The sequence below is a fragment of the Falco punctatus genome (genome assembly GCF_963210335.1).
Source record: "Falco punctatus genome assembly, chromosome: 7".
In the NCBI taxonomy this organism is placed as follows: Eukaryota; Metazoa; Chordata; class Aves; order Falconiformes; family Falconidae; genus Falco; species Falco punctatus.
The window spans coordinates 50384454-50407702 of record NC_137587.1 but is presented as its reverse complement, the minus strand read 5'-3'; the positions used below and the strand labels follow the sequence as shown (position 1 = coordinate 50407702).

Sequence of the window (23249 nt, the reverse complement as noted above, 5' to 3'; positions counted from 1 at the left end):
CAGCAAGGGTAACACTGTGTGGGTATCTGCTGGACATGGCTGAAATGCCTCCAAACTTATAGCCATGCCTCCATGCTACGCCTGTGTAAAACTGAAAAGCAGAGATTTCCAAGCTTACACCTGCAGCACTCGTTTTAGTTTGCTGTTGAGCTTTGAGAGAAAGTCAGATTGTACCCAAGGTCATCAGTGGGTGTGTTAAAACACAAGGCAGCTCTTCCCTGGCTGGATACTCATAGATCACCACCACTAAATGTAGTGACAGCACACTACAGCTGGCTGGGCTGCTTTGGAATAAGAACTCTGCACTAAAAGAGTGCTGAAAACAAAAGATAAAAGCTTGTAATGGCTCATTGATTAGAAATAACCAGAAGCTTTAAAGTGGCCTTTATAACCTAATAAACATCTCACCAACTCTGATCTGCCTTTGTAGCACCAGCCACTTGATTTGTGTTGTAAAGGGAAAACATTTTTATTCAACATCTTTCCTGTTGATTCCTAAATAACAGGAAGGCATTCAAAGACTTTAACATTCCGATCAAGACTATCCCAAAGAGTCAGTTCTAGATTGTTCGTCATATTCACAGAAAATAAATAGCAAAATGGCCTAACTGGGACACCGAGACGAAGTGGCGAGTGCTGACGAACAGTCCCAAAGGAGCTCGGAGGATGCCAGTGGCAGCTCCAGAGCCACACTCCCGCGCGCTTCAGTTGCCCTGTGGGTTATTCACCACAATCAAAGCTACAGGCTTCTGCCCAGATGCCAGAGCAGGACGGAACAACTGGAGGAGGACTTCTTGTAACAGGCAGAGAAGTGACCACCCCAGAGACCAGCAGCACCACTGGCCAGTCTACCCACAGCCCTGGAAACGGAGCGATCCGAGCGATCCGCCCTTCTGAGCCCCTGGAGACAGAGAGGGCTGGAAGCCAAAGGAGCAACAGCGTTCGAGATGGGATTGCATAGACTGCAGGAAAGAATGAATCGTGCCAATGCAAAGACTCTGACGGGAACTGATTTACAGCTGAGCTGATGTGCAGAGGCTGCAGCCCCCTGCCGATGCCAGTGGGTGGGGGGCGCGTACTCTTGTCCTACAGTGCTGTTACTGCGGATGGGCAGGCATGTGATCAGAGAGCTGGGGAACAGGTCCCGCCAGACCTGCGTCTGTAAGTCTGCCACACACAGAGAAAAAGTTGCCAGAGCTCAAGCAGAAGGAGGTTTAACATGGGGCTGAGAAACTGAGGAAGGAGGCACCTCCAGGGCTGTCTGCAACTGATAAAGTGCTTTCAGGGTCTCAGATTTATGCCACACGTTCACAAACTGCTTTTGCAATGACAGTTACATGTTGCACATGCTAGCTACAGCATAAATCTCTGTACTGCAGCAATTCCTCAGTGAATTATTTTCTCCAAGGACTGCAAGAGTTTGCAACAGTCTATCAGAAAAATGAGTCTACCATATGGAGCTGAAACCAAAATGATAGGAAACTTGGTGACACATCTGAAGGCACCAGCCAGGAACATCTGATAGAAACAGGAACTCCAACTCACTAAATTGCCACACTTCAACAAAAGGATAAAGAAAAAGGAACAGTGAGAAAGGCAAGCAGGAAGAGTTGAAAGGTGAAGGAATTTCGTTACATTTCTCTTACTGATAGGCCACATCCCTTCTGTGCTTCCAAATTGAAGTTATTTTCATTATGTCAGTAAAATACAGTAACTGGACACAGAAATCAGCTTTATACAAAGGCAGCGTAAGAGGAAGAGAGAAGGTGGACAGATGAGCCTTCAGCCAGCTTTTAGTTAGCACATCAAGTGTCCTTTCATCTCTGCAATGCAAAATGAAGCAGTATAGATGAATTCAAGACAATACTAAATAAACAACCTCCTACACCATCTGCAGTAAAATTAAAATGAAATTCTACACGAGAAACATTCGTGGCAGATAACTTATAATAAATTTATTCTACAAGATCTAGTCACGCTCAGGAAGGCTTTGCCTTTCAGTATGTGTAACTGCCATTCACAGAACTCCATGATGCACAGGAAGTGTAGATAAAAGCAGTTCGTAGTATTTTTCCTTCCTTGAAGCACCACCGAAGAACCTGTCCACAGGCCTCTCTTCCACTGGTGATTCAAAGAATCGCAGAATGATTGAGGTTACCAGGGACTTCCAGTATCACCCAGCCCAGCCCCCTGCCAAGCCAGGGCACCCACAGCAGGTTTCCCAGGACCGCGTCCAGATGGCTTTGGAGTATCTCCAAGGATGGAGACTCCACAACCTCTCTGGGCAGCCTGGCCCAGTGCTCCATCACCCTCACCGGGATGGCGATAGAGGGGCGAGTGCTTCCTTGTGTTCAAACAGAACCTCCTGCCTTCCAGTTTGTACCCGCTGCCCCTTGTCCTGCCACTGGGCTCTGTCCTCCTTGCACGCTCCAGATCCCAGCTCTCTCAGCCTTTACTCACGAGAGGTCCTGCGGGCCTTTAACGGTTTCAGTGGCCCTTTGCCAGACTCTCTCCAGTAGCTCCGTATCCCTCCTGTACTGGGGAGCCCAGAACTGGACACCGTACACCAGCAGTCCATCCCACACAGAACAAGGAATGATGTGGTCCTCCCCCGTGCCTCGCAACACGGGGGCATCCTGACTGGGACACGATAAAGGAGAGCGTTATGGCACGGGAGATGCAGGACTTGGCTAGAAGCCTTTTTTTTTTCTCCCCATTCATGGAGTATACAAAAACGTTATTAATAACAAGAATAGAAGCACAATTAACAAGAAGATCAATAGCAGCTTCAGGATATACATTCTCCCTGCATATAGTTTCTTGCACAAAGTTCAGGAAGGTTCCCAGCGTACAGGACTCCCCCAAACCTGAATTCTCTTGGCAGACGCATTCTTCCCCCAGAGCTGACAGCATGGGAACTCGCCCCGTATGAACCCCAAATTTTCTAAAGGCGTGATGTGCTGGAAGAACATGAGCTGTGCCCGACCCTCCCTCCACCCCCCTGTGAGCAGCCCCGCCCCCGCAGGGCAGGCTTTCGAGCACCGCTCGCCTCCCAGCTCGGCTCGCCCAGCACTCGGGTGTCAAACCCAGCACGCAGCTGGGCTGGCCCGAAGGGCTCCTGACCTACATTTTACCCATCAAAAACATGCCAAGAAACAGGCAGAGGAAAAAAAAAATGCAACAGAATGACTAATTTTCTTCTACAAAAAGGTTCAAAGGCGTGCTGGCTGCCCAGATGGTGCCCAGCTTGGTACTTTACTGCCGTACCCCCCCCCCCCCCCCCCCGCAGCTGGCCAGCTAGGTTAAGTCAGTCCCAGGCTACACAACTTTAATTTACAGCTCTTGTGCTTTTTGGCGAGGATGGACAACCAGGAACACCTGTGTTTGACTGCCTGGGTATTTGCCAAACTGTACTAGTCTACAGGGAGAAATAGAGACAGATGGGCTGGCTAACAGGTGAGCATTACTGCTGGAGTAAAAGCTTGTCTGTTAGAAAATCAGATTTACAAAACTGAGTAAGAGAAATACCACCTTAGAAGAGGCAGCTCAACCATTTGTTCCCATTTACAATAACGAAGAGGCAGCTCAACCATTTGTTCCCATTTACAATAACGAGAGGCACGTTATCTAAACAGATTCATTGCTATGACTGAAGTGTTTTTCCAACCTTTCCTCATATATCATGTTTTTCCCCGCATTCCTGTTTCTCTCTAGTGGACGTTTTTCAGTACAACAGATTGTTTTTGAATGGTGATGCCCAAAACTGAACAGTCTGTTCCTACTGAGCTCCCAACAGTGCTGACTGGAATAGAATTCTCCCATTTTATATACAATGCTGAGGTTAATGCATCCTAGAACAGCATTTCCCTTTTTTGCAAGAGCATCAGGGGGAGTTACGGCTTTTGTTCGTTTGTTAAAATTGTGCTTACTTTGCTTAGATCAACTACCCCCCACCCTGTATTTTTTGTTATGTTGCATTCTGTGCTTACAATTTTTTTCCTCAGTTCTTAGTATTCAACTCTGTGAATTTCCTCCTGCTCGTTTCAGATCTAATGATTTCTCTGACATACTGAGCACTGTTGAAAAAGCTAATCTTGATCTTCATAGTGTCTGCAACCCTCCTACCTCAAGGTTTCTCACCATTCTTACACATTTTCTAAGTATGTTCAATAGTACCTTAGCCAAGAGGCTAGCATATTTATACAGGTAGAACAAGAGCAACACACACAGGAATATGGAAAAGGCTTTACCAAAATAAAAGATATGTCATATCTATTTATGTTGTATCTGCTCCTTTTAGCAGCCAACCAAAGGAAGACATTGGCTTTTAATCAATCCACAGTGGGTGCCTCTGAGTTTTTGTTGTGTTCTAGACACTCAGGAACAGATTGTCCACCAGTGTGTTCTGGCACCTTCCAAAGCACCACAGTTATGCCCTGAAGTTATACATACGGGTCTAATTTCCACATGCTCCTTAAGAAGTGGGGCATGTTTTCAAAGCTCTAACACATACCTACCAAGGAAATCGGTAACAACTCTAAAAATTTCTCAGCTGTCCTATAAATATTTCAGAATTTTTTTCGAATCAATGATAACATAAATGCGTCTACATTATCTGACATTCTCTAATGCGTTCTTGTCCTGGGCCCCTGAGAATCCTCTTAGTTGTGTTAAGCACATCTCAAAACTAACAGTCTTTAATAAAGACTTAAGCGTGTACTTAGGTTTTCTGGTGATAAATAGCTATCAAGCACCAATAATGATCTATGGTTTCTATTTTTCTCTTTACCAGGCATGCTTGCCTCTGCTGCAGTCTTACTTAGATTTTTTTTTTTCCTAGATCCATTTCCATTATTCTATGTTCATTTCTTCTTCATCTTAAACTCATAAATTCTACTGTTTCCTAATAATGGGCAAATTATCCACACTCAGATTATCAATCAGGACAATGTGTCTGCCACCTCTTCAACTGCACCCTGCATTTATGTTAACTTAAATCCATGCCAGTATCAAAGTCTTACACACTGAAGTCAGACCAAGCCACTCCAACACCTTGCTGGTACCAAAACGTTAAGTCTTGCTCATCTCTCCTTTCCTTATTTTCAGTTCTGTTGCTTGCTCTAGCTCTTGTGCCAGCTTTACCACTCATCTGATCCCTCAGAGAGCTGATTCAGCTCATTAAACCAGCAGAAAATAGATTTGTTGTTGTTTGGGCTTTTTGATGGGCTACTTTTCCTGCAGGGACAGATAAAAACACTTAAGCCCATTTCACCTAATTGCAGTCTCATGCTGGTTCACATCAGTTTAAATCGATCTAAATTGGAACTGCCATGTTCGTCCCTCCATCCCCACGCACACAGCTGTGCCCCTTCCCTCGCGCCCTTGCCAACACTCATGCAGGCAAACGGTGAGCCTGCCAGGGTGGCTGACTCAAGCCAAAAAACTATTCCTTTTTTGTTTTGTTTGTTTGGTTGGTAAGGTTACTCGGTGCTGGATTGTGTCCCTGCACAAGAAATGCGGCTCCGCCTGAACCGCGCCTGACATGCGCCTCCCTTGCACGGTGCCCGTGAGCGCTCTGCGGTGCTTAGAGAAACGCAGAACAGCGCTTACTGCCTCTTAGTCCAGGTGGGGACATGCCAAATCTGGAAGTGCTAATTAACGAGGGGGTCATAACTCATTTTATGAGTAAAACATCACCTCAGGCATGCAGAAATACCTCCTGATGCCACCCTGTAATTCCTTAGACAGCAATGTGCACCCAACAGCTCGTACACAGCCAACACCCGCCACTGCTGGCGTTGCTGCCAGCCACCTCTCAGCCCGGTGATGCTGCCCCGTGAGCCAACACATCACACTGCGAGGCTACAGGAGCAGAGGAAATACAATGATTCCAAGTGACTAGTCCTTCTCCCGTGATTTTAGGACTTTACAGAACTACTCCTATGATCTTATTCTTCGAAGTATTTTCCAATCAGACATTAATATTTTGCATTTTACAGTGTACTTTTCAAGCAGAGCATCCATTTTTCACTGTCCATTAATCTAAGCTCTTACCCCAAAAACATCTATTGCTCCCAATCATATTCTAAGGTTGCACCATTCCTCGTAAGTATTTTTGGTTTTGCTCTTTCTGATGCAGACAGGGTGAAAAGTCACGCAGGCAGTGGCTCGCTTCTCTCCCATACAGAGCCCACAAGCAGAAAAGTTTTCTTTAGCCTAACATAAAGAATATAATTGAGCCTAAGTGCACGCTTTGTTCTCTTCCCAGGGTATAGATTGTTTCCTTACAACTCCAGTTACGAAATACAGAATGTATTGTTAAGCTGTATTGGAAGAAGCTACGCTTCCGTTTCACAATAAATTCTAACAATCTGGGGCATTATCATTGGCATCACTCATGCCCTTTCATGTTACTGAAGAAAGAAAAACAAACCAAGAAAAAAATCCTTATTCACATTTCTAAGCTTTTTAGAGAAACAGTACTTACTAACAATCTGTCAGAGTTGCTTTAACTTAAATACTATTTGTCACATTTGACACTTCACTGTTCTTTCATCGTTCTATTTAAATGACCAGGTCTACCATGACAACAGCACCTCTCAGAGTTACCATAAGCCTCAAAAAAATATTCAGAACAGCTTTTTCACTACTGTAAAAATGTAAAACCTACAACAAAGATAACTTTCAGCAAGCTGCATGTAAAAATAGTTCAAATTATCCTTACCAGACAGAGCTTGCAACCTCAGCAGGCAATATTATCCTCATACACACAAAAATATTAAGTGTTGGTAACAGAGACAAACTACAGTGGCAACTTGTCAAAGGTGCTCAGTTGCTTTCATAGGGAAGAGGCAGAGTAAGAAGCTACAGCAGGAGCTGCCGATGCCCCCCCGTCCCTGCTGCCCCCTGTCCCCACGCCAGACTTTCTTACATAGAAAAGCATCCACCCATTCCCGAAGAGCAGGAGAATCTTTTCCACAATTCAGTGCTGCTCCCTTCATCAAGTCCTATGAATTCTAGTAATCTCCTCTACTCTTAAGTCACACTTGCCAGGCAAGGGAAAAAACATTATCATATATATAATAAAATAATCTGTCTGCAAATGTAGTTTCAAATGACAGAGTTTTGTAAGAGATACATGTAGTGTTCTGTCCAGCACCGTGCCGTTTACAGTACTGTGTAATCTGCCTCAATCAAGGAGGAAATAAAGATCCATTTCTGCTCAGGTATTCTTTTATGCTGCCACAGTTCTCCAGGACCACAGAGTGCTCTTACAGAAATAAATTGTGAGCTGTTTTCACCATGACCAAAGGTCCCCTATCCAGTACAGTCTCAGGTTCTGCATGGGGCACACACTACAAATCAAGCCCAGGATATTGTTATATAAAAAATACTTGCAAATCCAGATCATTTATTGTTTTGGGGTTTAGCATGATCTAAAACATTATCTTTAGCACCCTGATATCAAACTTCAGTGTAAGTTTTTTCTCAGTCTCAGGTGTCAAGAAAAACTGAAGAGTGCATGTGAAAGTTTTATGACAATTCTGTACAGAAATCTCTTCATTTCAGCCAGTTTTTATCTGCTTGTCAAAGCTTCATATCGCAAACTCATTCTCTTCAAGTATTTTTTATCTACTGCAACCCAGAAAAAGAGAACAGAACTTGCTGACTCTTTACTTCATAGTCAGATTTTGCAATACTGTACATTCCTGCTTGCCTATCACACAAGGACATTTTCTGATTTCATTACTTTCAAATATCTTTTCTTGTAATCTGCAGTGCATTTTTCCAAGTACACTTTCTGTGTTTTCTCAGTTGCACATGATGGCTCAAATTTAGTTTGGAAATGTTGTTTTCCAGATTAAAAAAAAAGTTTGCCTATTGAGATTTAGCAGATTCCTAATTGCAACTTCCATAGAGATGTTTGATCCTTTATTTCCTTTTTTTATCACTGTAAAACACAGATACAGTTCCGAAGCCATCCTCCCCCCACCAATGTTAGTCTTACTATAAAACTGGTCACATTTTATGTCTTATTCTTTAAATTGGGCTCATACTGCACATGTTTTAGGCTTCCTATTTGTCCACAATTTTTTCTTTAGATGTGTACAAGTACCACAATGAGTCACTTTTCTTGCAGTGGAAATCAATGAGTCTTTCAGGCTAATTCCACTATTTCCTTAGACATTATCCCCAGGAAGAAAAAGAAATTACTCCTAAAAGCAAGATGACACAGTATCACAGTCTACAAACCACTTACCCTGGAAGGGTCCAAATTCTCCAATTAGGTCAGGTATACAAAGCAACAAAGAGAACCTTAGCTAACATAAAATGTAAAATCCTTAATTCATAATTATTTCTCTCATAGAAACATAGTACAAATACAATTATAAAGCTTTTAACAATTTAAAGGGGATTTTAGAAAAACAAAGCCTTTTTTTTCAGTTTATCCAATCCAAACAAATGGTTTCAGAACTCATGTCTCAAGTAGCCCTGTGAAACAGAAGAGCAGTATTTGTTGACTGTTAAAAGACTTAGAAGGTGGCTACAGGTCTGGATATACAACAAATCGCACTACACTGTTAGGTGTCGTGGCTTTTTTCTGCCTATATCATGTATGTATCTGAGGTTTGGTGCCTGCACAGGGACATCCTTTATTCTGTATCCAACTACTGGAATTGATGACGGTACAAGAACATCATCAAACCCCTCCTGACGTCTAAACCACAAAGTCTCTTACATGTCTCTCTCACAGCTGCTGTTCTAAACAAGTTGCCCTAACAAATTCTGGCTTTACCAAAGTCAGCATCCTCCAGCAGGACTAGCAACAGGGCAGCCCTGACGGAACATATAACTACTGTTCAGTTTTATTCAAGCTGCGCGACGTTTTGTAGGGCATCACCCTCACAGAACAGCACCTCTTTACAGCTAACCACTACACACCACCCCTGGAGGTCTGCAGCCAAGAAACACTTTGCTAAAGCAGTTACATTCATGCTATGGAAATTCCCTTTTGTGCAGCCCGGACTCGACCCAAGGACACCAGTGTCTCTGCTGGGGCCAGCCCGCACTAAGCTGAGCTTATCTTTAGGGAGCTGTCACACATCCTGACTCCGTCACACCGTTTACCATTAAAATGTACTCCAGCAACGTGACTAAATTTTAAACCAGAATAATTATAGAAGAGGGACCTGAACCAAATTCAATTCTGGCTGAGGTGGTGGTATTGCAACGTTGTCACTGCACAGCGGTCTCAGAGATGCGCGCTGCTGAGGAGCGAGTGCATCATTTCTCTGTCAGTAATGAGAAAAAGGGATGCAGGAAATTAGCTGAAATACCACCTCTTATTTTTCCAGCAAAAAACCAAAGCACCCCACTCAAAGCTGTTAGTTTTTGCCTCGACACAACATCCATCTTCCTGACATTTACAGCAACAGAGTGGTGGCAAAGAACGTTTCGCTCAGAGACCACGTCCGGTTTTGATCTCAAAGCAGTTCCCAATGTTTATGAAAACAAAGGCTTCTTATGTCTGAGAAGCTAGTCAAATTTGAGAATCCTGAAGCGTTATGAGCCCCTACATCTAGATACACACCACAGATTTATTCTCACTGCCTAATACAGCAAAAACCCTCATGAAAAAACAGGTATACTGACAGGACAGGATCGATGTCATGCTTTTACAGATCCTTAATCTGAATGGTTAGAGATCAAGAATCCATGGCAGGATCCTGGGCAAGAAGTCAGCCCATACATAGGCAGAAATTACTTCAGTTTGGCTCAGTCCATCACTGCTGAAACAACCCCAAGTCCTTCAATTGCAAAAAGTGACCCCAGCCCCCGTGACTTTCTGTAGGGAAAGTTTGCACAGGAACAAGCATTCTCAGCACTCTGCAACTAAAGTTCCACCAGTTTTCTCCACACTTGAGTCCATACCAAAACATGTACTGAATGAAGGATGTACCCTCAGATATGTGTGTGTGTGTGTATATATATGTATATATAACCGAGCAGAAAGGCAGCACATTCCTTTCATAAAAGTCACTGGCTCATCCCTAGAAAGGCCAATGATATTGACGTCAAGCTAATCAGCACCTGTTTCCTTAGACACATGTATATATTGTATCTTCAGTCCAGTCCTATACTCTCATTCATTCACGCAAAATAGCTGGCTTTATTTGGTTTTCCTCACAAGTCAGAGAAAAGATTCAGTCCCTTCCATACAAATCACAAAGGAAAAATTTGATACAATTTACTTACCGAAGAATTTCTTTCCGGGTGAAGAAGGTGCAATCCTGTTAAAAAACAAGATGTGTTATTGTACTATAGCGATATTGAAAACAATGGCAAAGAATTAATTTCCCATCTTTTTGAAGGAAATTCAGATCTGTCAGGAAAACATTAGATATGCCATCTGCTTTTGACTCAGAAAGCAATATATGCTACGAAATAACTGAAACATGCTAAGGACAGGGCTATCAATAAAACCAATTTTGTTAATAAGGAACTTTGGGAGAAAAAAAGCCCAGCTTGCTGAAATACTTCCCCACTGCGGAATGACCAGACTAGAAACAAAATTAAATCAAAAAAGTAAGGGTATAGGCCAAAAACATTCAATAAATGGATCTAGAAAGTTATAAATAACAAATAGATGAAGAAAACTATCTTCTAACTTGGATTATTCCCCTATTAGAGGCAATCGATTTAATAATAAAGGTGATGTACTTGGTTATTAACTGGTTTTGCTAACAACTACTTTGTGCTGTGGTCATTTTGGTGAAGCCTGCAAACTCCGGTCCGTCGGGACCATGGGGAAAGGGACAGCCCCTGCTCCGGACAGCAAACTGTTCCGCTGGCCTCGCGGCACCACAGCCCGTGGAGTAACTTACTAGAATGCAAAGCAGAGCTCTCTGAGCATGGAAGAAGAGCTTACAAACATTCACTCGCATTCTAAACGGCTCTGCGGTGGTACTGCATTCACTCCATAAGAACATCTGCGTTTTGCTAGAAGAATTCACACACTTCACAAAAGCGCCGTAGTATGAGCAGTGAAATAGTTTCCATTATACGTCTTTCTACATCAGTCACAAAACAAGTTATATTTTCAGGTGCTGTAAGGAACCACAATAATGAGTCCCGTCCATTAACAGAAATATCCCCTCATCCCCATGGTCTTGTCCAACGCGTATTTAGGGCAAATTCTGCCCCACATCCAGACCTGGGAACACTGGTGGCAATGGATTGTTGGATGATCAGTTTAGAACATTGCTCAGGTCGTACATTTAAAAAAAATATACATCATCTTGTCTTAGAGCCAGTGGCTGATGGGGATGTGTGCATTTAGGGAACAACCACGACTCTTGCTGATGGGGCACCTCTCCCACAGGCCTGCGGGATACAGCCAGGCACTCGCCTGGGAATTCAGCTCTTAGTAGTCTTCCTCCTTCAATGGAACCTTATTTGAAATTCATTGTATTTTTAAATCAGCTAGTGACAAGGTAACATCAGGCTTGGTAAGTCTGACCTAAAAGCACATACAACCGCCGTGACCCCCGGTGCTACCCTGCAGCCCGCCAGAGGACAAGTGCCTTCCCCGGGCTGAGAGCCACTCGGCCCAGCGCCCGTTCCGGCAGGAGGGACACGCACCATCGCAGCCAGCTGGGGCAAACGGCTTGTCGCGGGTGTGCGGGCACACCATCGGTCCCGCAGCACCAGTGACAGCACCTGCCTGCGCTCCCCGTACGACGTGGCGGAGCAGCTCTTCCCCCGGCACTGCGGGGCACAACAGCGGCACCAGGCGCAGCGGGAAGCACCGGGTGAGCTTCCGACACCCACGGCACATCGTCTGGAACCGCGCAAAGTGAAACAGGAGCCAGCTGGTTAAGTCTTCATTAATTCCAGCACATTCAACACTGACGGTCAAACTGTCACTTAAGGATGCTTCATTGACTAAGGTGAGGCAGGTGCAATTTCACCAATAATTGCAATGCCCTCGGCAGCAATCAGCCCGTAATTATACAGGCCTGAGAGAACGGCAGGCACTGTTACTTAACTAGAAAGCTGACAGGGAATTTATGTGCAAATGGAGATAAAGATGAAAAAGAAAAGCCACCCTTTACCTCGCAGGAATCATGCAAAAATACCACTGGAAGACACACCCAGAGGTCAGATCACAATCCATCCCCACTGGAGGTCCACGTGTCTGGGTTTTTTTTATGTTAACGTGAATCACCTCACATCTTTGACAACAAACAGTACTGTCTGCTTTTTTTTTTTTTTTAAATCAAACAAAATTTTAACTAACATAATCTAAACCCACTGATATTGAAAACCTTTACAATAAGTAGCTGCAACCGATGCCTGGCCACTGCCTGCCTGCAGCGCTCCAGCCGCGCCTGCCACCGACGTGGAATTGCGTGTTGGGGGGGGTGGGGGGTGGGGGTGTCCAAAAAGCATTTACAGTGGTTTAGTGGTTTCACAGGCCACTTGCCAAGATCTTAATGTCACTCGGGGTCAGAGCACCACAAATTAGTTGTGACCTGGCCCCTACTGTTGCCCCACAGCAAGATTGCACGCAGTGCTTCAGAAATGCTTCACCATTAGGTCAGGTCTGGGGCGGCCGAGGCAAACACCGCAGCTCCGAGCCACCACTGCATGGGAGCCCAGCCGCACTCCTGCTGCTCCCAGCTCCTCGCTCCTGCCTCTTCCCTCATGCCACCTCGCACCCACAGATATTAGAACTGCATCAGAGAACTCCCACGGAGGAAACTCACGAGTCTGGCAATGAACCTAGCAAAACCAGATCCACTCCCAGCTTGGATTGTTTCCATCCAGTGGCTTAGAACAGAGCACCAGCGGTGCGGGTACAAGGGATGAAGCTCAAGTATCTAGTATCTAGTGATGGCAGGAAAGAGGTGCAGGACTGGCCCTTTTTTTTTTTTTTTTTTTTTTTTTTTGAAAGCACAGCCCTAACTTGGATTAAAGTCATGATGGAACAAGGGTCTAAATAACAAAATCAGATTACATAGTTGCTGGGACTCCAGCAATTTAATTAAAGACTTTTGACCAAAGAAACACGGAGGTGAGTCATCCAATTTTCTTCTGGCTACTTCATTCATACAGAAAATACACAATGATGGACAATAAATAGTAAACTACCATGTTAAAGTTACTCCCTCATAAGGAAAGGTGAAGCGGGTCCTAGAAAGCATTTGTCATTTATGCATATGACGACATCCATCTCCCTTCAAGCCAGAGATATCATGGGACCCATCTGCTATTCTGTGGAATGTATTTGAGTTCATGAAGAACTCAAAGAGCAACTTGGCTGCTCTGTCTGGACACTAAAGCCACTGGCGCTCCCGCCAGGCCAGCGCAGAGTAAATACTGAACAAAGAAACGTTACCAGAATTTTTGTAATTCTTATTGATTCAAGATTTCTGGCAAGAATTTATCCTAAGAAACATTGCTTTTATTTCTAAGGCTATACAATAGCCTGAAAAACTCCTGCTAACAGAAGGCCCCTCACGGGTTTTAGGTTATTTAAAGAGAGGCTGGGAGGTCCCCTACCCCAGCCCCCGGGAAAACACATGCTCCTCTTCCAAGATCAACTGTCCCACTCAGTCTGTCCTTGTGCTCTTGATAATCAAATTAATTAGATGTCTGACAAAGGATCACTGGCAGTTTTGGGAGGGTAAGATACCACTTAAATAAATCTGCAATTACCCGCTTAACTTCCTTATGTCTAGCAAAGTCAATAAAATAAAACAAACAAAATTTCCTATTGATTTCAATGAGATCATTAGCTTGTATAATGGGACTTGGTTTTCAAATTTGACATTTAGGTGGCTTAACTGGTTCTTAAAATATTTTGCAAAGAAAAGAGACAGCTGGTGTATTTAGCTTCCACGGCTAGCTTTGCTCTTGGCTGGTAGCGTGACCTTCTGCAAGTCACCCAACACTGCCTGTGAAGTAGGGTTAACGGGCTCTGCTCTTAAAATTTACTTCCTAAAAGAGCAGAATACACAGGCTGTTAGAGCTCTATTCTTTGATTTCCTACATCAGGTGATTGCAGGTTTAGGCCAAAACAGGAACAGACCGACATATGGTGGTCCACTACCTTTTCCACTGGTCTGTAAGCCTTCGCTGCAAACTCCTAGGTCGGTTCTGCTTTATGTTTAGTTCTACAGTTATCTGAACAAAAAATAGAGATAATTGTGCTAAGAATGCTGGTACTTTACATAAAGCGTACACACAGAGCGTAACATGAGGTATGGCTCCTGTGTCAGACCACACGTCATTTGCCCTGTTGGATATGCTGCCAATACCAGAGCGCGGCGCGCAGTTTGTGAACGGCAGCAGAGGTCACTGAATGAGAAATTATCACTCACCACTTTTTGAAGCAAGTATCATTGTGCATAAAGCACAGGTTTCAAATAAAACTAAATCTCACACAGATAAGCAAAACTTTTCTCTACAGAGAAGAAGAAAAACTGGAGAAAGGAACAGGATGAAAGAATAGCAATGCCCAAGTACACAAAGCTACTGCGAAACAATATTTCTTAAACACATTAAATGCATGTTTCTCCTCTAAGACAATACATACATTCCGCCTTTTATATGTATAGTTTCATAAGAGCTGGTTTGTTCTGATCCTACAACAGCTCCATTGGGAATTTTTATATATAAGGAAATAATATAGAAGTCTTAGCAATACAAATTCACTCCCAATTAGTAAAACAGTCTCAAACAAAAGCCAGCAAGCCACAGATGAAGTAAACCAGCGACCAACAGCAGTTCTGACAATAACCTCAAGGCAAGACAGACAGCTGTGTTACTGAGCAGCTTTTAAGAAATGAGAAGTACTGGTTGCGGCAGCATTTTAAATGGCAGTGTTTCAAACAAATTATTTCAGAAGTTTCATTTTTAAAATCACAAATGATGTTTTGCACTGTGCCAGAAGTATACAATGCGTGTAAGAACACTTAATCAAAACACCATAAAAACATTGTCCTATAAAGTAATCAAAAATGTAAGTTAAAGGGTGCTAGATAGAAACAACAGAACTTTCATGGAAGATCTATTATTACCTATTCCAGTAACATTTTACAACTGCAATACTTTTATTCTAGCTGCCATACAACTAAGACTGATACAGAGTTGTGCAAGACTGAGTCAGCAAGATATTGATGTATTTTCATCACTGTGAATACATAAAGAGTTACTGGAAGTCACTGAGGCTAGCACCAGCCAACATTGCTGAGCTGGGCAAGTACTTCAGCGAATCCAGATTTAAACACTCAGAAAAATCCTGCCAGAGTTAGTATCTGCATTAATAATAGTATTGGTATATGGACTTTTATCATTAAAAAAAGCTGGTTACGTCAGAATGTCAATGGAGATTTTAACATCCAGACCACCTTTATTCGTAATCACGTACACTTCAGAGCCACAGGCAGGACAACTAAAACACTCACTGAGTTTCAGGAGGAAAAATCTGCAGCTGTAGACCAAAGAAGCAGCAAACTGTCAATAAATGGAATTTTGCTCAATCTATATATGCACTAGAAAACCAGTAGTGTATATAAAATATATATTCTGGTAACATAAAACCAGAATCTGACTAAAGGATAATCTCACAAAACCCTTGTTCCATGACCATGCTACTTAAATTTGCACTTAGGCAGCAATACTCTATCAAACTGGAAAATACTTTTTACAGAAGGACCTGGAGAACCTGTGATGATGAACACACTTTTATATTCTTGTAAAGGGTTCATTTTCATCAAAGATCCCAATTAAGTGAAGTACAGCTTTTTAAAGCAAAGGATAGCTAGCTTGATGACCCAGTTTCACTTTATAAATGGCATTTCTTGACAGATCATAACGTAACTTGTTTCATCAGGTTTTTCCACAATTCTCATGAATTATAGTTGAATCCCACTTTGACCAGAATTTTAATGAAAGCAAAAAAACTAGCTCTGTAATAGACAAGTTCTTGTGTAGAAGCAGTAAGTCATTATTTCATATTACTACCTTTTATTGCAATAAACTGCCTAGAATATAGCCAGGATAAATATCAGTCTGTTTTGAGGCTACATTAAATAACGCAGAGTAAATAATCTCATTAATGAACAAATAAAAAAAGAAACAGCTTGCAATAAAAACAGTAATATCTGATACAAAATATCTGTGCCCTATATTCTCTAGGTTCTGTCTATTAGGAAAAAAAATCAGAACCACGTTTGTATCAAATTCAGACCATTTATTCAATTAACTCCTGAAAGGGCGACAAGCTGGCTGAGCAGGGGTGCAGGCTGCCTATGCCCCCCGCGCAGCTGCTGCACATCCTGCTCGGTAGGAAATGCAGCGCCCTGAGGTCAACCCACGGCTCTGATGCCGCTGTACTGTATTGCCTGGATCTTCTATTGCTTCAAGCATCTTTATACAGCATCACTCAAAAAAGCCTACAATTCCTGTTCGTTTTCTTGTCTCAGTATGAGGCTTGACCTCCAAAACCTACAGACAACTTTTAAAAGATGAATTTTAAAATGCTCTTTGATGGCAATGAAACACATCTTTCTTGCTGGTTAATACTTACCTCTGCCCTAGCCAGACCTTGGTTAGATTTTGCATTTTATATAAAAACAAAAAACCCAAACAACCAAAAAAAAAAAAAACCCAAGCCGAAACCAACCCACAACCCCCCCTCCCAAACTGTCAAGCACTCGGAGGGCGTAAGAACCAGCAATCCCCTGTAGAATTCATTTTCTTACACAGCTAACTTTAAATGAGGTGAATCTCAGTAAGGAAACCAATGCTTGCAAAAGCCTAACTTCCAAAACATTTTGCTAAGTTTATTAATATGTGAAGACCTGTCAACTAGAACAGTAACTAAAGAACAGGTGATGAGACAGGGTGTGTGAGATCTGCAGCTTTCTGGTCTTTCTTCAGTTTGCCTCTACCTACTTTGAATGAAAAAAGCTGAGAGGCTTAATATTATTAAGTCCTACTATGCATCTCTTTTACAAACAGTTTCAACCGGCCACCCATCGCCAGTCTTAATGAAAAGTATTTAAAACACTTGTCTATTAAAAATATTGAGGTCATCTTGTGGGTGACCCAATTTACAGTTATTTAAGTGTAAAGGTTCTGCTAAAAAAAATGACTCTTCGATATGGCACTTCATATGCAAAAAAAGTTTATATATGGGCATTTCAGAAAGTTTTAGACAAAACAAATTTGGTTATTTTATTTCATTAATATCGTATTAACGACTTAAGATTTATGTATACTAGCTCTTCAAGCAGGTTATTTTTTCTGCAGCTTAATCTTTGCTCCTGGAAACCAAAGCCACTTACATACGGTTTTACCATACTTTGAGCACACGAACTTCTCGCTTTCCCATCTCATAGTATCTCCTAAGGAATAAGCGTTTAAAACATAATGCATTTTAAAAAATTATAAAAATGTCACTACTAAAGTAGTATTTAGGTGCTATATGCACAGTGCAATTGCATTAAAGACAAAAATGGCAGAAGTTACAACCACAATGGCCAGAAATATATTCAAATAAAGACATAAGTCTTAACATAAGGGGAGTGAAGTTTTGACCAGTCTTCTAGTAGGAACTGTTGGGGAACTGAACAAAAACCCGACCTATTTTACAAAAAGGAGCAAGTTGCCTCTTTGCTTCTGCCATACTGATACTACAGAGGTTGTAACCCTGGGTATTATTGTAAGGAGTACAGGACCAACTCACAGACATGCAATTCACAAGAAGTTGCCTTGTTCTTGTTTGGGGAGGGGAAGATTAATCAATGATCCATTTTAAAAGCAATTTCTATACGGATGCCTGGGTGCGCAGTGGGATACAGCTGTGCACAGAAGACCACTGCAAAGTGGACCCTGGTGGCCAGCATCTTACTGTGGTCCAGTGTTCAGAGGACCTGGCAACCCAACTGCCAGTTCAAGAAATGAAAAACCCACATTTTAAAAATGATGGAACCATCACCCCATTCTCCCCTTTTCCGTTCTGAAGGAACCACACAAATTGAGAAGGTGGCAGCTAAGATGGCAAACTCCAAGTCCAGCAGCCCCACTGGTACCACAGCAGGCACAGTGCTCCCCCAGAATGCAGGGCAGAGGCAGCAGCCCTGTGCAGATGCTACAGCAGCAAGCCCAGGAGTTGTGTGCCTCAGAGATCCAAGAGGTCTGCAGTAACTCACGGACCAGAGGCAAAGCACCAGCCACGTAAGTAAGGGCTTTATCTGATTGCTCATGGCACGAGGCTGATATTCCTACCTAACAAATTCTGGATGTTAGCCATCGCCCTGAAACTTGTTATTTTATTGTAGTTACCATGTAAAACAAGAGCTATTACTTGTCAAAAATTATCTTGCACTAGACTAATGAACTACAAGTTGGCCTGTAACAGAGAAATCCCTCAGCTGACTCCAGCCACTGAGCCTAACTACTACCAGGCTTTGAGATCAATTACCCAGCGTCACGAAAGGCAGGGGCTGCAAAAGCCATTAGAGAACAGCAATTTCTACATGAAGAGCAGTGGATTAGGGATGACATTTCAGCTCTTGCATTTGCCAGTTTATGTCGAGAAGATAACATTAATTACATTTGGATTTTGTTTTGTTTCACTGCAGTTGTGCTCTGTTCTGTGTTCACTTTCATTGTTAGTCAGAAGACAGACATTGGTGCTTTACAGACCTTTGATTTCCAACGGGGATGTAAAAAAGCGTTTTTGGGTCTTGGACTACTAAGTCTGAGACCACTAACTCAGACTAATATGTTACAGTGACAGACTGCTGGCAAGGGTAAGATGTGTGACAACACGGAAATTAAAGAAGCTCCATTTCTTGCAATGACAAGAAAAAGCCTAGGCATTTAATAAGACAATTGAATTTATGCCTTATTTTCAGCATGGGATAACATTTTAAAGTGTTTCAACATATACCCCTAACCTCAGGGATTGATCTGTGGCTAAATATCTACACCTGTGAAAAGCCATGTTAGCAGCAACTCCGAAGAAAATCAGTATTTAAAATCATAGGTTCTACTTCAAAGTCAAGTATGAGTCAAAGATGAAGGTAAAAAGGAAGGTATTTACTCCTGTGTGCGCTGGATCTGTCCCTCATGTTATCAGGAGATAAACCAAATGTGGATTTCCTGCGCTGTTAGTTCTGCCTGTGTCCATCCCCCAGGCACCAAGCAGCGCAGGCAGCCCTGCCTGCATCTCATCACCAGCGGGCAGCTGCCGCCCCAGCACGCTCCCACCCCTGCTTCCCCTCCTGCACTGCCTCGCTGTGTTCTAGCACACTCCTTCGAGATGCCCAGTGTGCAGAGAGTTGCCTGCAGCCCATTTCAATCAGATCTGCAGTGTACTGAAACGTGACAGAAAGCTAGGAACTGTTATTTTTCTACCCTGTTAGAAATCCAGCTCATGAAATGTGAAGTAAATAAAGTACCACCAATAAGCTATCCGTAGACATAAATCACACACTGCTGTTAAGGTAAGAAACTGCCACCCGGCAGTGGACGCAAGCACAGGGATACCTGTGCTGGAATTACATTCAGTGTGTTTCTGTGACTTGTCCTTAAAAGAAGTGAAATTAGACAAGACACACACACACACCCTCCTTTCCCCTCTACTGTCACCAAAGGCATCAGGCAGAGAAGGAGAGGTTATTGCTCCACTTTTCTCTACAAAACACTCAAGAGAAAGATCCTACTAAAAGCTCCCACTGTCAAGCTAGTCACAGTCTTCACCCTGCTTCCTAGTCCAGACCTTGAGGATTTGACTCTTTTCCCTGTATATAGAGAAGGGAATTAAACTGAGTATATTCAGCATCCCAGCCTCACAAGACTATCACAGCTGCTGGAAGGAACAGCAGAATATATGCCTGTAGGCTACAAATGAAGCTTGCGTTTATGTTTGGGAAAAAAACCCACCCCACCCCACAAACATACGAGGATTGCTCCCCTATTCCCCAGCTGACAGCCGGGGTACCTTACCTGGTAGGCGTCTAGCTGTTCATCAGTAAATATCGTTTGCTTATTACCCATCTTAAAGAAGGAATTCTTCCTCTATGCAGATGCATCCCATGGGAAGCAGCTGGGTTCCTCCGTACTGCAGGCATCTAGAGCGGGTACAGCCGGCGCCAAGAAGAGCGCGGAGCCCGCAGGGCGCGGGCTGTGCCCCCAGTTTTGCGGAGCACGGAGCGGGCTGTGCCCGCAGCTGCGCGGCCGGGCCGGGCAGGGGACCCCGTGGCGGGGAGGGGACCCCGGGCCGGGCAGGTGCCGCCCGCAGGCAGCCGAGCCCGCCCCGGCCAGGCTCGCAGCGCCCTCGCCACCCGCCGGCCCAGCAGCCGGGACTAGCAGCCAGCGGCGGCCGGTGGCCCGGGTGCGAGTCCCGGGTGCGTGGCCCACCCCGCGGCTGCGGGGCGCTGCTGGGCGCCCCCGGCGCAGCGCTGCGTCACCCGGTGTCGCTCGCTGGCGCCGCCGTGCTGCACCCGGGCGCATCGGCCCCCGCCGGCGGGGGTGGGCAGGGCCCCGGGACCCGCAGGTAGGGCACCCCCCCCGCAGGTAGGACCCCTCCCCGACACCCCTCCCCGCAGGTAGGGCACCCCCCGGTAGGGCACACCCCCCCCCAGGAACACACACACAGGCAGCCCCCCGCTCCCCCCCAGGCAGCACCCCCCCCCCGGTAGCCCCCCCCGGGCAGGGCGCCCCCCGGCGGCGCTGCGAGCTGACCCGCACCGCGCGGCCGTGGGCAGCCGCGGAGGGCGCCCCCCAGCGGTGCGGGGGCTCCCAGCCGACTCTGGTACCTGCCACCAGCCCTGGCTATCAAGGGTGGGAGGTGGCTAGCGGGGGTACCAGCCCCCCGGTGGCCCGGTGAACGCGAGCGTGCCTGCCCACGGCAAACACGCAGCGGGCAGGTCACAGCGGCTCAGGGACGCGGATCTGCGCCTCGGGCTCCAGCAGGCGCAGCTGGAGGGGAAAAAAGAGTTGTCACAGCCTAAAGCAAAGGTGGCAGGTACCACCGGAGGGCTCACCCTGCATCTGAAAGTGCTACCGCCCTACCGCCGGGGGGAAATAATAAAAAGGAAAGCATGTAAGAGATGCAGACAGACAAAATGAATAAACTCAAACAAAATCATGTTATCTAACATCTGCAGAAGGATGAGCTCTCCTAAACCTGTAGGAAGAAGGCTGGGTGCGAAAGGATGGAAACAGGGCGGGAAGACCTGTTGTAAGCTACTCGGAACTGCTCACTTCCCATCTGTGCGCATAGGAGTGGGAGAGGGTCAAATTCCCACTTTCTCTGTGTAGAGCTCTGCCAACGGTCACTGTTTCCTTAGCAAGTGAGCGTGTTTAATAAAAACACCCGGAGAATTATCCTGTGCTTTTTCCTATGGAATCTAATGATCCTGACCTGGCAACAGCATGGGATAATAGGAGTTCCATTTACCTTGGCATATACCAACAAGTAACAAACATCTAACAATGATACTGGAAGCAAATACACTGTATACATAGTAAAAATATCCTATGAAGTGAGTTGGATATGTAGTAAAATCATACTATGAAAGTGCCAAACTGCAGACTGTTCTGAGACAGCTTATTTAGATCATAACATTTAGAAATGCAGATTTGATTAGCTGCAAACCAGCACTGTTCTGAGCTACAAACCCACCAGGCATTACCCTCTATGCAAAATAAATGGCCTGGGATGAGAATGGACACCACAAGGCTTATTAGTGATAAGCAAACATCAGAGCTTTAACAGTGAAAGAAATGGCTCCTACCATTTGAACATACTGTAACCCAGTTTCAGAATAAGAAGGAAGAAGCTAAGTAGTGAGGAGAACACAGGCTCTGAGTGACCCACCAGCAGCCCAAGGGAGCAGCAAGCTCCTGTTCAGACCACAGCCAAGTGAATCTGCTCGGTGCATGGCCAGTGTGACCTCTGGTTCCTACCACTAGTGTTCTAGGATTTTTTCTTTTCCCCAAGGTACAGTGGCATTGGATTCTCATTATGTTCCAAAAGACTCTCCACAAGTAAGTCAGAATGTGAAGAAAAAAAAACCTCAAATCTGTAAAATACAGTATTTCTATTTATTAAAAGTGCTCTTTTAACACTTTTTTTGAATTCTTTTTTTGAATCAGAAAACAACAACCCATAAGGGCCCTTTGAGATGGAGAATTTTCACAGTTCTGAAAGTTCTTACACATCCTCAACTCTGAATGAGCTTCATAGTTCACTTTAGTGATCACGCACGTAGTTAAGCTCATTTCGTACCTCTGATCTGGTGCTACTGAGATGCAAGAGCTAGCAGCTGTTCCCAGTTGGGCCACACCAATGTTTAAATCAAGTGATTTGCATGAAAGAGTACTCCATTCACAGACACCTCCTAATTCAAACTGCCTGTCTATGCAAATCAGATTAAATATAAATGGCCAAATTATCTTTAATGACATTATACAGAAGTGAATTTGCACCAGAGGTGGATTGCCCTCCAAACTTTTAATCTTGTGATTCTGTATACCAAACGTTATTCTTACAGTGAAAAGACTGACATCTAATTTCTTCTTTTTTCACCTGCTTTTATATTCCTGGCTGCCTGGTCCTGCTGTATCCTAGATGTCACGCTTACCAGCTAGTGTCTGTCTTTAGAATCAGAATAACAGCAACCAAAAGCAGAAGGGCTGCACGGGAAGCACCAGCCAGGTAGGACTGAGGTGTGGTGACTGAGCAGGCCAGAGACCCCGAGGTTCACAGACATGGTCCCGTTTATTCCTCTGGGCCCGGCTTCCCACTCTGCCACCTCTGCTTCTCTCTTGTGTATTAGAAATCCAGCGGGTTTTTTCTAATGTAGAGAAATGATGCAGGAAAACTGGTATGGTTAAAAGAGTTGATTGCTTTAAAAGAATTACAAATTCTTGCTTTAAAAAGAAAGACTCAGCTTACCAAATGAACAGAATTCACCAAGCGTATGGACAGAAAACAAATTGTTTCTTCAATCCTTCTTTCCATGCTCTGAAGAGTATTTTTATTAGTAAATAAAATTGAAGTGCACAGATTTTTAAAAAGAGGATTCAAATACTGATTATTGGGGCTTTCACTATACTAGCTAGCTCTTCTCAAGCACACTGTAGTGGCAATTATACTTCACTGCACAATTATCTTGCTATACTAACTGGGTAGAATTTAAAGGTGGTATAACGCATAAAGTCTT

The 23249-nt window shown here is 44.1% G+C and overlaps 1 protein-coding gene across 1 annotated transcript in view; it reads right to left on the bottom strand.

Annotated features, from left to right (window-relative positions):
- Positions 1-23249, bottom strand: part of ACSBG1 (acyl-CoA synthetase bubblegum family member 1) — a 110858-nt gene that overhangs the window by 29141 nt on the left and 58468 nt on the right. The window contains exons 16-17 of the mRNA XM_080396355.1: positions 20026-20076; positions 10258-10292 (exon numbers count right to left, since the gene is read on the bottom strand). Coding sequence (XP_080252481.1) covers positions 10258-10292; positions 20026-20076 — 86 coding nt within the window. The remainder of the gene's footprint in view (positions 1-10257; positions 10293-20025; positions 20077-23249) is intronic.